The sequence below is a fragment of the Gallinula chloropus genome (genome assembly GCF_964237585.1).
Source record: "Gallinula chloropus genome assembly, chromosome: 26".
NCBI lineage: Eukaryota > Metazoa > Chordata > Aves > Gruiformes > Rallidae > Gallinula > Gallinula chloropus.
The window spans coordinates 1,994,106-2,005,930 of record NC_140111.1 but is presented as its reverse complement, the minus strand read 5'-3'; the positions used below and the strand labels follow the sequence as shown (position 1 = coordinate 2,005,930).

The 11,825-nt window shown below is 66.5% G+C and overlaps 1 protein-coding gene across 1 annotated transcript; it reads left to right on the top strand.

Annotated features, from left to right (window-relative positions):
• Positions 1 to 1,094: 1,094 nt before the first annotated feature.
• Positions 1,095 to 11,247, top strand: TBX21 (T-box transcription factor 21; the record flags this gene model as incomplete). The annotated part of the gene is made up of 6 exons (XM_084275702.1): positions 1,095 to 1,567; positions 9,072 to 9,226; positions 9,357 to 9,478; positions 9,566 to 9,724; positions 10,406 to 10,467; positions 10,587 to 11,247. 6 exons carry the CDS (start codon positions 1,095 to 1,097, stop codon positions 11,245 to 11,247), a joined length of 1,632 nt encoding a protein of 543 aa, XP_084131828.1.
• Positions 11,248 to 11,825: the final 578 nt, after the last annotated feature.

The following is an 11,825-nucleotide window of genomic DNA, read 5'->3' as shown; positions in this document are numbered from 1 at the left end:
CTGCCAGGACACCAGGGGAGGGCCCAAAATACTGGGAGCCCACCACCCACACAGAGTCTGGGGGCTGTTGTGGTCTCCTCAGAGGGAAAAGACCCCCACACAGGGGTCCCATGCAGCACCCCCGGGCAAGTGAGATAATTAATGGATTAATTAAGGGTCCTGGGAGGAGGGGGGCAGGGTGTTAACTGGCCCCCAGTGCCCTGTGTCACCCCAGAGCCCCAAAATACGGTCAGGCCTGTGACCCCTGAGCTGTCCCCCTGGTCAGCGTGCTCCATCTCTGTGTGTCCACCCCCGTGTCCCCCCTCAACGTGTGTCCCCCCCACCCAGTGTCCCATGGCCCCCGCTCCTCCCACCTCTCCCCATCCTTCCCCATATCCCCACGCACCCCCCATCCCTTCCCACGCCCCTGTCCCCCAAACACCCCACACACACACACACACACCCCCCACACTTCCCGCATCCCCGCACCCTCCCCGCGCCTCTCCCCGCATGGCCCGTTCCACGCGTGGCCCGGCTCCCCCCCCCCACCCCCCCCCCCCACTGCCCCGCCCCGTGTTCGCGTCCCCGCCCCGCTGAGAGCCGCCCCCGCGGGGGGGGGGGGTTGGTGTGGGGGGGTTGGTGTGGGGCGGAGCTGCCGTGGCGGAGCCGCTTCTTTAGATAAGAGGCGCGGCGCCACGGGGATGGGCAGGTGGAACGCGTGAGGGGACCGGCAGCGGGACCGGCGGCAGCGGGACAGGGCGGCCCCCCCCCTCCTCCCCTCCCTCCCAGCACTTTTGAGGGTTTTCCGGGGCTTTGGTTTGGTTTTGGGGTGGGTTTTTTTGTCCTACTCCCCCTCGGCTTTCCCCCGGGCCGCCTCGGCTCACCCCCTTCCCCACCCCCCCACCCCCCCCATCACCATCCCCTCCCCGCCATCCCCACCTCCCACCCCCCCGTCCCGTCCCATCCCTCCACCCTCCCCTCCCAAGTCGGGCATGGAGGGGGCGGCGGGAGCCCGGCGAGGCGGGCAGCGCTGAAACGCGCCCGGCTCCGGGTCCCGGGGCCGTCGGCGAAGCTCCCATGAGCGGCTGAGCGGGGCCGGTGCCCCCCGCCCGTCCATGGGCGCGCTGGAGCCGGGCACCGGAGCCCCCCGCCCCGCCGCCCCCATGCTCAGCGGCTCCTCCAGCTTCGTCAAAGCCCCTCCGGGCCTCCGGGACGCCGCAACTTACTACGGTGATGGGGGAGGACCGGAACCGGGAGCTCCCCCGTTACCTTACGCTGCTCCCGGTGGCTTCGGCGGCCGGTTCCTGGGGCCGTGTCCGCCTTACCGGGCGCCGCCGCCTCCTCCGCCTCCCGCCGCCGCTCCGGTCGAGGGTTACGCGGTCGAGGGTTACGCGGGCACGGAGCTGTACGCGGGTGCGGAGGGAGCTTACGGCGCCGGGAGCGCTCCGCTGTGCCCCCGCGCCGGACCGCTATGCTCCCCCCCCGCGTACCGGGCGGCCGGGAAGATGCAGGTGATGCTCAACAACTACCCGCTCTGGGCCAAGTTCCACAAGCACCAGACCGAGATGATCATCACCAAGCAGGGCAGGTGAGTTGGGGTACCGGGGGGGGGGGGGTTATGGAGGAGGATGGGGGGGAGGGTACAGTGCTGGGGACCCGGGTGGGGGAGCGCACCGGGATGGGGAGCAGCCCCGGGAGCCACACGGGCATCGCAGAGGGTGGGTGTGGGATGTGGGAAGGGATACGGGGTGTGGGGGGGGATGCTGGGGGAGGAGGGGGGGGGGCACACACGTGCTGGGGTGCAGAGTGGCGTACGGGACAAGCTGAGTGGGCTACGGGAGAGGGGGAGGCTTGGGGTGGCCGGCACGGTGAGGGGCTGGAGGATCCTGCCTTGTGTCCCCGAAGGGCTGGAGGTTTTTTGGGGGGGCGGTGGTGAAGCTGGGGTTCCCCATCTACCCGTGCAAGGCGGGGGGGGGGGGGGGGGGGGGGGGGGGTGGTTGTGTGAGAAGGGATCCCCGTCCATCCCTGTGGGTTTTGGGGTGATGTCTTTCTGTGGGGGGGTGCAAAGTGGACCAGACACACCCCCTCCTCCCCCCCCCCCACCCCCCCGCCCCGGTTCTCATTTTCTAGGGGAGTTGGGGCTTGTTGGGAGGAGAAGAGGGTTTGGGGTGGGAGGGGGGAGCACCCAGAGCTCCTGTGTCCGGGCAGGGTTTGTTGGGGAGGCAGCTCGTGGGGATGGTGCCAGTGCCGGGGGGGGGTGTGGGGGGGTGGTGGTGTGGTGTGTGGGGGAGTGGACGTGGTGTTTATCCGGCCTCAACCCACGGGTCAGATCCAGAGCTCAGCGCTGCAACAAGTAGTGAGAGCCCAGGGCAGGGTTGAGGCTTATGTGGGGGATTAAAGACCGCTCTGGAGGGGGCTGGGTGTGAAACAGGCTGGGGGTGGGGGCCGTGGAGTCCCCCTAACTTGGAGCAAGGGCACCCCAAAAAGCTGGTGCTCACCCTGAGCCTGTCCTTTGGTCCTACATCGCAGTGATGTGGGTTGGGGGAGCTGGACCCTGGGTTGTCTCATCGGGATCGTGCTGGGGCAAGGAAGGGCGTGTGGGAATGGTGGGTTGCCCCCCCCACCCCCCCCCCAAATCAGGCTCAGTGGCTACACTATGGCTCCCAAAAATCGATGCCACAGGGGAGAGACAGCACAGCGCACACCCGCTGCGTTGCAGGGCAGCAGGCAGAGACACCCTTTCCCCCCACCCCCCCAGCTCCTCCAGCTGCAGCGATCACCCCCCCCACCCCCCACTCCCCCCCAACCCGTATTTCTCTGCCCAGGGGTTCTCTTTCTGCCCATCGCCGGGCTGGGCGCGGGGGCTGCCGGCAGCGATGCTCCGCGTCCTCTTCCCGAGACAGACGGTGTCACTTCGATGCTGAGACCAACCTGCTTAATGTGTTGGAAGTCTAAACACGTTAGGGCCGCTTGGTTTGCCACGACCATTCCCACCCCCCACCTCCCCCCCATCACCGGCCTCGGGGCCGTTCGGCAGCAAACCGGCACCATCACAGATGGGGTGACGTGTCCCCGGCACCAGCCAAAGGCTGGGGACAAGGGGACACCGGGGCCCCACAGATGGTTGTTGTTTTCACCCACCGTCGTTCAGGTCTTCCAGGAACCCACTGAAATTCACCCTGTTTCTCCCCCCCCCTCCTCTCTTTCCCCAGTTGTTGTGGCAGGGTGCTGGAGCAACACCCATCCCTGTTGGATCTGGGCGGCTCGGGAGTCTGGTGCTGAGGGGCTGGAAAGTGGGGTGCCCTCCTGCCCCGCTGTGTGTCTGGGCTCTGCAACCAGCTCCTAGCCTGAAACCAGGCTCTTTTGGGGCTCTTTTCCCAGTCCCACCCCCTGATGGCTCTGCAGAGGGGTTGGGGTTTTGAGGGGGGACATGGTGTGTGCTGGAGAGGATGGGGGGGGGGGGGGGGGGGGCTCATGGCAAACCCAGCACAGGGAGACGTCAAACTCGGAGCCACAAAACATCCGTTTCCCCCAACCCCAAGCTGCTTTTGCAAAAAAAAAACCCAACCCAATCTGTGTGCAGAGCTGGGCTGCAGCGGTGCTGCGACAGGAAAAACCCCAGCCTGGGGGCTTGGGGGGGGGGGGTGTGCCCTAATGCCAGCACCCACCGGGCTGGGGGGGGCTCCAGGATTGGGTGGGTGATGTGTCCCTTGCCGTTGGGGGTGTAGGGATGCTGTCTCACTGGGATGTGCTTGTCCCTCCTCGCTGGTGTCCCTGTGGTGCGGCCCTATCGAGTCCCCACAGAGGGGACCTGAGGCTGGGTGGGATGTGGCATCACCGGGGTGAAGCAGCGCTGGGATTTGCCCCCATTGACTCTCTCCTACCCCCCTGCCCTGGCTCTGATGCTCCATCCTGTGTCATCCCGTGTTGTCCCATGTCATCCTGTGCCCACACATCCCCAGGAAAAATAACCCCTGGCCAGGGCCTGTCCCTGCCCTGCACCCCGCAGCTCTCGGGGCTCAGCAGGGCAGCATCTCTGCAGAAAGCCCCAAGGACTCAGTGAGACGGGCCAGGGGAATTCCTGCCCTGGGTTTCTGCTGCCTCAGAGCCAGGGCTGGCTTTGCCTTGAATGGGGGGGCCTTGGTGCTGCCTTTTGAGGGGGGGTGCATTTGGGGACACAGGGAATGGCATTGCCTTGGGAGAGTCTGCTGGGGAGGGCTTGTATTTGGGGGGCACAGGGGCTGGTGGTGGCTTTGGGGGGGCACGTGCAGGGCTTTGGGGACACAAGGGCTGGGTTGGCTTTGGTTTGAGGGATGCTGGGGTTGGCTGTGAATTTGGGGGGACACAAGGGCTGGTTGTGCCTTGCTGGGAAGGGGGTCTTGGGGATGGTTTGCCCAGGCTGCTCCCATGCTGGTTGGACTGGGGGGAGCTGGTGCTGGGCTGGCAGCTGTGCGGGGATGGAGGCAGCACCGTGGCCGTGCCGTGTAGCTGTGCCATGTACCCTCATCGTGCTGCGCAGCGCAGCCGTGCAGCTGTGCTGTGCCAGGCCGAGCAACTGTGCCATGTCAGCATGCCGTGCCAAGCAGCCATCCCATGGCACTGTGCCATGTCACCATGCCGTGCCGCGTCACCGTGCCGTGTCACCATGCCGTGTCACCATGCTGTGCCAAACAGCCATCCCATGGCACTCTGCTGTGTCACCATGCCGTGCCATGCAGCCATGCCATGTCACTGTGCCGTGTCACCATGCCGTGCCAAACAGCCATCCCGTGTCACTGTGCCATGTCACCATGCTGTGCCATGTCACTGTGCTGTGTCACCGTGCCGTGCCATGTCACCATGCCGTGCCAAGCAGCCATGCCATGTCACTGTGCCATGTCACCATGCCGTGCCAAGCAGCTGTGCTGTGTCACCATGCCATGCCATGTCACCATGCTGTGCTGTGTCACCATGCCATGCCGTGTCACCGTGCCATGCCAAGCAGCCATCCCATGTCACTGTGCCGTGTCACCATGCCATGCCGAGCAGCCATCCCATGTCACTGTGCCGTGTCACCATGCCGTGCCGTGTCACCAAGCCATGCCGAGCAGCCATGTCATGTCACCACGGCGTGTCATGTCACCATGCCATGCCGTGTCACCGCGCCATGCCATGTCACTGTGGTGTGTCACCATGCCATGTCGAGTAGCCGTGCCATGTCAGCGTGCCATGCCATGGAGCCTTGTCACCATGTTGTGCAGCGGTGCCGTGTCACCCTGCCGTGTCGCCGTGCCATGCAGCTGTGCCATGCCACCGTGCCATGAAGCTGTGCCATGTCACCATGCCAAGCAGCGGTGCCGTGTCACTGTGCCGTGTCACCGTGCCATGTCACCGTGCCGTGCCATGCAGCTGTGCCATGTCACCGTGCCATGAAGCCGTGCCATGTCACCATGCCAAGCAGCTGTGCCGTGTCACCGTGCCGTGTTGCCGCGCTGTGCCGTGCCGCTGTGCCGTGTCACCAGGCCGTGCCGCCGTGCCGTAGCCTCTGCCGTGCCGCGGGGGCTGTGCCGGTCTCCCACGCTGTGGTTTTGCGGGTGCTCAGGCTGGGTGCACTGGGTTGCCTTTGGGAGAGGAGGTGGCTCAGGAAGCCAGCAGCCCCCCCCCCGGCAGTGCTGGGTGGCAGGGGTGTGGGCAGGGGGAGCACCACAGCCTGGGGGAGGGGGTTTGTGGGCAGCTGCCCCCCAAATTTCTCCTCCCCCTGGGTTTGCCCTGGACACCGTGTCCCTGCTCCGTGTCCCCACACCCCTGTGTCCCCAGGGTCCCGGATCACCCTGCGTCCTCCTGACATCCCTTGGATGTGCCAGCATGCCCCAGCTCTGAGTCCCCTGAGTCCCCTGCCCCATGGCCACGTACCCCCTGTGCTCCCTCCCCAGTTTCCCCCAAGTCGAGGGGTTCACGCAGGGACAAACTTTGGGGCTCCATGGCCACGTACCCCCTGTGCCCCCTCCCCAGTTTCCCCCAAGTCGAGGGGTTCACGCAGGGACAAACTTTGGGGCTCCATGGCCATGTACCCCCTGTGTCCCCTCCACAAGCCCCCCCCCAAGTCGAGGGGGTTCACGCAGGGACAAACCTCGGGGCATCCTGAGGACCTTCCAGAGCCCCAGAAACAAACACGCACGGGGAGAGAAACCAGAGGATCCCCCAGGTTTTTGGGGTGCATGGAAGGCGGGGTGGGTGGAGAGGGGGATGGGATGCGATGGGGTGCATGTGTGTGTGTGTGTGAGCTGACCGAGGCATCCTGCACCCCTCCCACGGCACCTCCCAAACCCAGGGGAACCCAGTCCTGCCCCCCACCAACACACCCCTCCCCAACAGCAGCCCCAGGACCCGATGAGCCAAAGGATTTAAAAATAAACCCGAGGCGTGCATGGTTTCGGGTCTTACCCCCACCCTCCCTCCCATGCCCTGGCCGAGCCCTGTGGTTTGCACCGCGGCAGCGTTCGCGCTCGGCTCCGCCGGCAGCACGATGCTCGGGGAGCCGTGGAGCCAGCGGTATCGGAGCAAGAGAGGTGTAAAAAAAAAACCCAGACCAGAAAAAAAAGCTGTTTTTCTTCCTCCCTGCTCCTTGCAGCAGCTCAGGGCTGGTGCAGTACCCAACCTGGCTGCTCACCCACCCAGCCACCCACCCACCCACCCACCCGCCCTGGGGTTTGGGGAGGGGAGCCCAAGCCACCATCGCCGCCGGTGTGCCGGGAGCCGCTGTCGGCGAGGGCTTGGGCACCCAGAGGTGGTGAGGCAGCGCCCTGAGAGAGCTCGGGGTGTGTGTGTGGGGGGTGCTCGGAGGCAGCGCGGCCCCTCGCTGCCGCCCTTTGATGTGGGTGCAGTTTCTGAGCGGTGGTAGGAACGCCGTCCCCCTCGGCGCGGCCGCACCGCGCTCGCTGTGGAGATCTGAGCGCAGCAGGGGGCTGCCCGGGTTTAGAGCGGCGGGATGGGGGCTGCGGGGGGAGGGACCTCGGGGTAGCCGGGGTGCTGCCACCCATCCCTCCCTCCATCCCTCCATCCCTCCATCCCTGCATCCCTCCATCCCTGCATCCCTCCATCCCTCCATCCCTCCATCCCTCCATCCCTGCATCCCTCCATCCCTCCATCCCTCCATCCCTCCATCCCTCCATCCCTGCATCCCTCCATCCCTGCATCCCTCCATCCCTGCATCCCGGCATCCCCCCTCTCCCCAGGAGCACGTGTGTGGCTCCTCGCCCCTGAGCGCTGCTTTCTATTTCTTTTTCCCTTCGCTCTCACAGAGGCAACTTTGAGTCAGCAGCAGCCCGGGCGCAGGCCGAGCGCGCCCTTGGCGTGCCGCTGCCCCGGCGCCATGGCACTGCCCGAGCCGTGCTTCCTGCCGGGGCTGCCAGCCATCCCCCCCGTCCTACCCCCCCCTCCACGCTCCTGCCCCTCCACCTCGCTCTGCTCCTCACCCGTGTTCCCACCCTTCCTGCCCCCTTCGTTGGTGCCGGGGGTTCAGTTGGGGTTCCATAGTGTGGCAGCTCCCTTGGTGTGTCGTGTCATCCCTGTCATGAGCTCACAGGTCTCTGCATTGGGAAAGTCTGGTGCTTTGGGGGTTGGGGTGTTTCCACCCTTCGTGCCCCCTTGGATGGTGCCTGGGGAGTCTGGGGGGGTTCAGTTGGGTTCCCTGGTGTGGCAGCTCCCTTGGTGTATCGTGTCATCCCTGTCGTGAGCTCGCAGGTCTCTGCATTGGTACCGGTGGGAAACTCTGGTGCTTTGGGGGTTGGGGTGTTCAGGACCTCCCTTCCCGTGCTGGGGGAGGCAAAGTAACCCCCCAAACCCACCCACTATGCCCATTCCAGGGGTGATTCCTGCCCGTGGGCAGCCCCAGGGCTGGGCACTGTTGCCACCAGCTCTGCCCCTCACTCCGGGCGACCGGGCTGAGGGTGGATCTGGGGAGCAGCCCACCCTCCCTGCCCAAACCCAGCCTGGGGGGAGTGGGTTCCCTCCTGGCTCAGGGGGGAGGCGGAAGCCCCCAGCCCCACACGGCACGAGGATTTCTGGGGCCCTTTCAGAAAAGCCCCAGCACCCACGTTATAAGAAACCCCAGCACTTCAAGGAAACTGGGGGGGTGAACCCAGCCCCCCCCCACTGCCCACTGCCCCCCACCATTGCCCACTGGGTACTGGCACATGGGAAGCGGCACAGCCCGAGAAAGGGAGGGGGCTGGGGGTGTGCGGGGCTGCAGCCCCCGTCCCAGGGAGGGTGGTCAGGATGAACCCCCCCATCACTGGGCTGTATCCCACCCAGGCAAAGCTGGGAGGAGGGCTGGGGGGCTGTGTGTACTGCGGAGTGGGGGGGTCCTGTTCTGCTCTCCCCCAGTGATGGCTCGTTGACATGGTGACACTAACGGGGTACCTGGCAGTGGGGTTAAGGCTGATGGAGGTGCTGGGGCTGGTTTCCAGCTGAGCTCTGTTTGGGGGGGGTGTGGGGTGGGGAGGGGGGTACACAAGCCACCCCGGCCACAACTTGAGCCCCCCACTACGAACCTGGGCTGGCAACTGGGGCTACTGGGGCGGAAGGTAGCACAGGAGGGACTGAACTTGGAGGCGCAGAGCCAGATCTCCCACCCCCCGGCTGGGATTTGGGGTTCCCCTCTGGGTATGGAGGGGGCAGCGGGGTGCAGTCCCGAGGGAGGGGGGGGGGTGGCAGCTGCAGCCCCGGGGCCACGGGGTCCCCCCCAGCCGTCCCGTCCTGTCCCCTTCCTGCCCTTGGCGCAGGCTGGCGCCCAGCCCGAAATAGCAGTGGTGTTGGTTTCCGATCCGGAAGGTGCTCGGGGAGGGGGAGGAAGATGCCGGGGGGGGGCCAGGGGGGATCGGCCCCGAGAGCATCCCCCAGCTGCTGGGGTCAGTCACCTTCCCACAGGCACCCAACTGGGCACGAAGGCTGGTGGCGGGTGGGGGAGGGAACACAGGCATCGCTCTGCCTCAGTTTCCCCATCACCGCACTCCCATCCCGTGCGGCACCTTGCAGCAGGGGTGAGGCAGGGTGGCAGGAGGTGTGTGTGGGGGGGTTGTGTGACAGTGTCTGTGCCTCTGTCCTTTCCCCAGGCGCATGTTCCCGTTCCTCAGCTTCAACCTGTCGGGGCTCAACCCTGTGGCCCACTACCGTGTGTGCGTGGACGTGGTGCTGGTGGACCAGCATCACTGGCGCTACCAGGGCGGCAAGTGGGTGCAGTGTGGCAAAGCTGAGGGCAACATGCCAGGTACAGCCCCCCCCCACCCTAACCCCATCCCACCATCATCCCCTTCCACATCCTCCTCGTGGTATGGATGGGGCAGGGTGACCCCCCCATCCCTGTTCCCACCCCCCATTCCCTTCCTCCACCTCCCCAGGGAACCGCCTCTACCTGCACCCCGACTCGCCCAACACGGGGGCCCACTGGATGCGGCAGGAGGTCTCCTTTGGGAAGCTGAAGCTCACCAACAACAAGGGTGCGTCCAACAACGTTGGCCAGGTAAGGGTCCCACCACCGTGCCGGGCTGTGCCGGGTCCCTGTGTGTCCCCCACCTCACCCCCTTGCCCCTCACCCCCCCATCCCCAGATGATTGTGCTGCAGTCGCTGCACAAGTACCAGCCCCGGCTGCACGTGACGGAGGTGAAGGAGGGGGAGGGCGAGGAGCTGTACCCCTCCCCACACACCCACACCTTCGCCTTCCCCGAGACACAGTTCATCGCCGTCACAGCCTACCAGAACGCCGACGTGAGTACGAGACCACCCCCGGCCCCTGCAGTGAGGGTACCCCAGAAACAGCCCCCCCCATCCGAGACCATCCCCAGCCCCTGCAGTGAGGGTACCCCCAGAAACAGCCCCCCCCGTCCCACCCCAGTGCACTCCCAGGGCCGCAGACACACCCCCTCCCCCCCTCTCCCAGTAAAGACCAGTATTGCCCCAGCATCACAGGAACGCCAGTAAACTCCCCTGAGCAGCCCAGTGCCCCCCACCCCTGCCAAAGCGATCCTAAAGTCCCCAGCATCAGGGAATCCCCAGTGGTACCCCCCCCCTCCCCAACTATGCCCCCCCCCGTAGCATCACCACAATCCCTGGTACCCCCCCCATCCCACCCCCACATCCCCTTTATATGCCAGTACCTGCCCCAAACCCCCCTCAGCACCCCAGTGGCGCCTCCCCCCGGACTCCTCAGCACCCTGCAACGCCCGGTGCCTCCCCCCAGCATCTCAGCAACCACCCCAGTCCCCCCCACCCCCCAAGCACAGCCTGCACCCCCTCCCCACTCCCCCCAGCAGTGGGGCAGACACTGCGGTGGGCACTGTGGGACAGACTGGGAACTCTGGTGGGGTGGGGGCTGCCCAGTGGAAAACAGGGGATGGGGGGCATCCCTGGCAACCCCCCCAGCTCCTCATTGCCCCCCCCCCCCCCCAGATCACCCAGCTGAAGATCGACCACAACCCCTTCGCCAAAGGCTTTCGGGACAACTACGACTCGTGAGTGTCCCCCCCACCCTCCCGCTTGGTGACACCCCATCCCCCAGCCTGGCTGGCAGCGGGGCATCCCCCCAACTGTGTGTCTGTGTGTTTGTGCCCCCCCTTTACCCCCCCCCAAGGATGTACACGACCTCGGAGGGCGACCGCCTCACGCCATCCCCGCCGGACGCTCCGGGTTGCCAGCAGCTCCTGCCAGCCCCCCGCTTCCAGCCCTTCCTGCCCGAGCAGTACCCGCTGCCCACCGGCCCCGGGCGCTTCTTCGGTGGGGAGCGGGGGGGTCCTCCGCTGCCCCTGCCCCCCAAGGACCCCCCGCGTTGGTACTTCACCCCCCAGCAGCCGCCCACAGCCGGGGCGCTGGAGTACAGCGGCTACGAAGGGGGGTACGGGGCGGGCAAGCTGATGCCCTACGGGATGAAGCCCTTCGCCCTATCGCCTGCCCCACATCCCCCCCTGACCTACTACCCCGAGGGGCCGGGGGGGTTCGGGACGGCGGGGGGCTGGAGCCCCGGGCAGTACGGCCCTAAGGGCAGCCCCGGGGCTCTGGGCTGGTACCGGGAGCCCCGGGAGGAGAAGGGGAAGGAGACGGAGGGCTGGCCCCCCGAGCCCCCCGCCGCCGCCGCCTCGGGGGACTCCTCGGACTCGGGGCTGTACGAGTGCAAGCGGCGGCGGATGTCCCCCTACCCCTCCAGCACCGAGAACTCCCCCCCACCCCGCAACGGGGACCTCTACGACAAGGACCCGGGCGCTGACGGCGGCTACTACGGCTTCTACGGCAACTGAGCCATGCTGGGGATGGGGGGGGGGGCTCACACAGCCCCCCCCCCCCCCCCTCAAGCACCCCAAGGCCGCAGGAGCTGGGTGCAATGTGGGGCTGCCCCCCACCCCCAAACTATTAAACACCCATCTCCCTGGGTGGCTTAAAGCAGAGGACGAGGGGGCTGCAGCCAGACAATCAGCCTCTGGTGCCACCCCAGTGGGGCCGTGGGGGCAGCAGGGAGGTTATGGGGCAGGGAGGGGGTGTCTTTTTGTTGTCTGTGGTTTTTAAAAGGGGGGTGGGGGGGTGTTAATAGTATTTATTGTGCCCCAGCTGCCCGGTGTGGGGCTGGGGGCAGCAGCATATCTGGCAATAAAGGGGTCGCTGTGGGGCACGGCTCTTGGCTCTCCTCTGCGCCATGTGGGGGGGAAACTGAGGCACCCGGGGGGTGTTTGGTGGGATTTGTGTGTGTCCCCTGTTTTCCCCCCCCCACTGGCAGCACCCAGGTGTGCTGGGCTGGGAGGGGGGGTCCTGAGCCCCGGGGCAGGGAGAAGGAAGCTCTCTGCACACCCCAGCTCTTTTTGCAGCCTTTATTGGAGCAGAA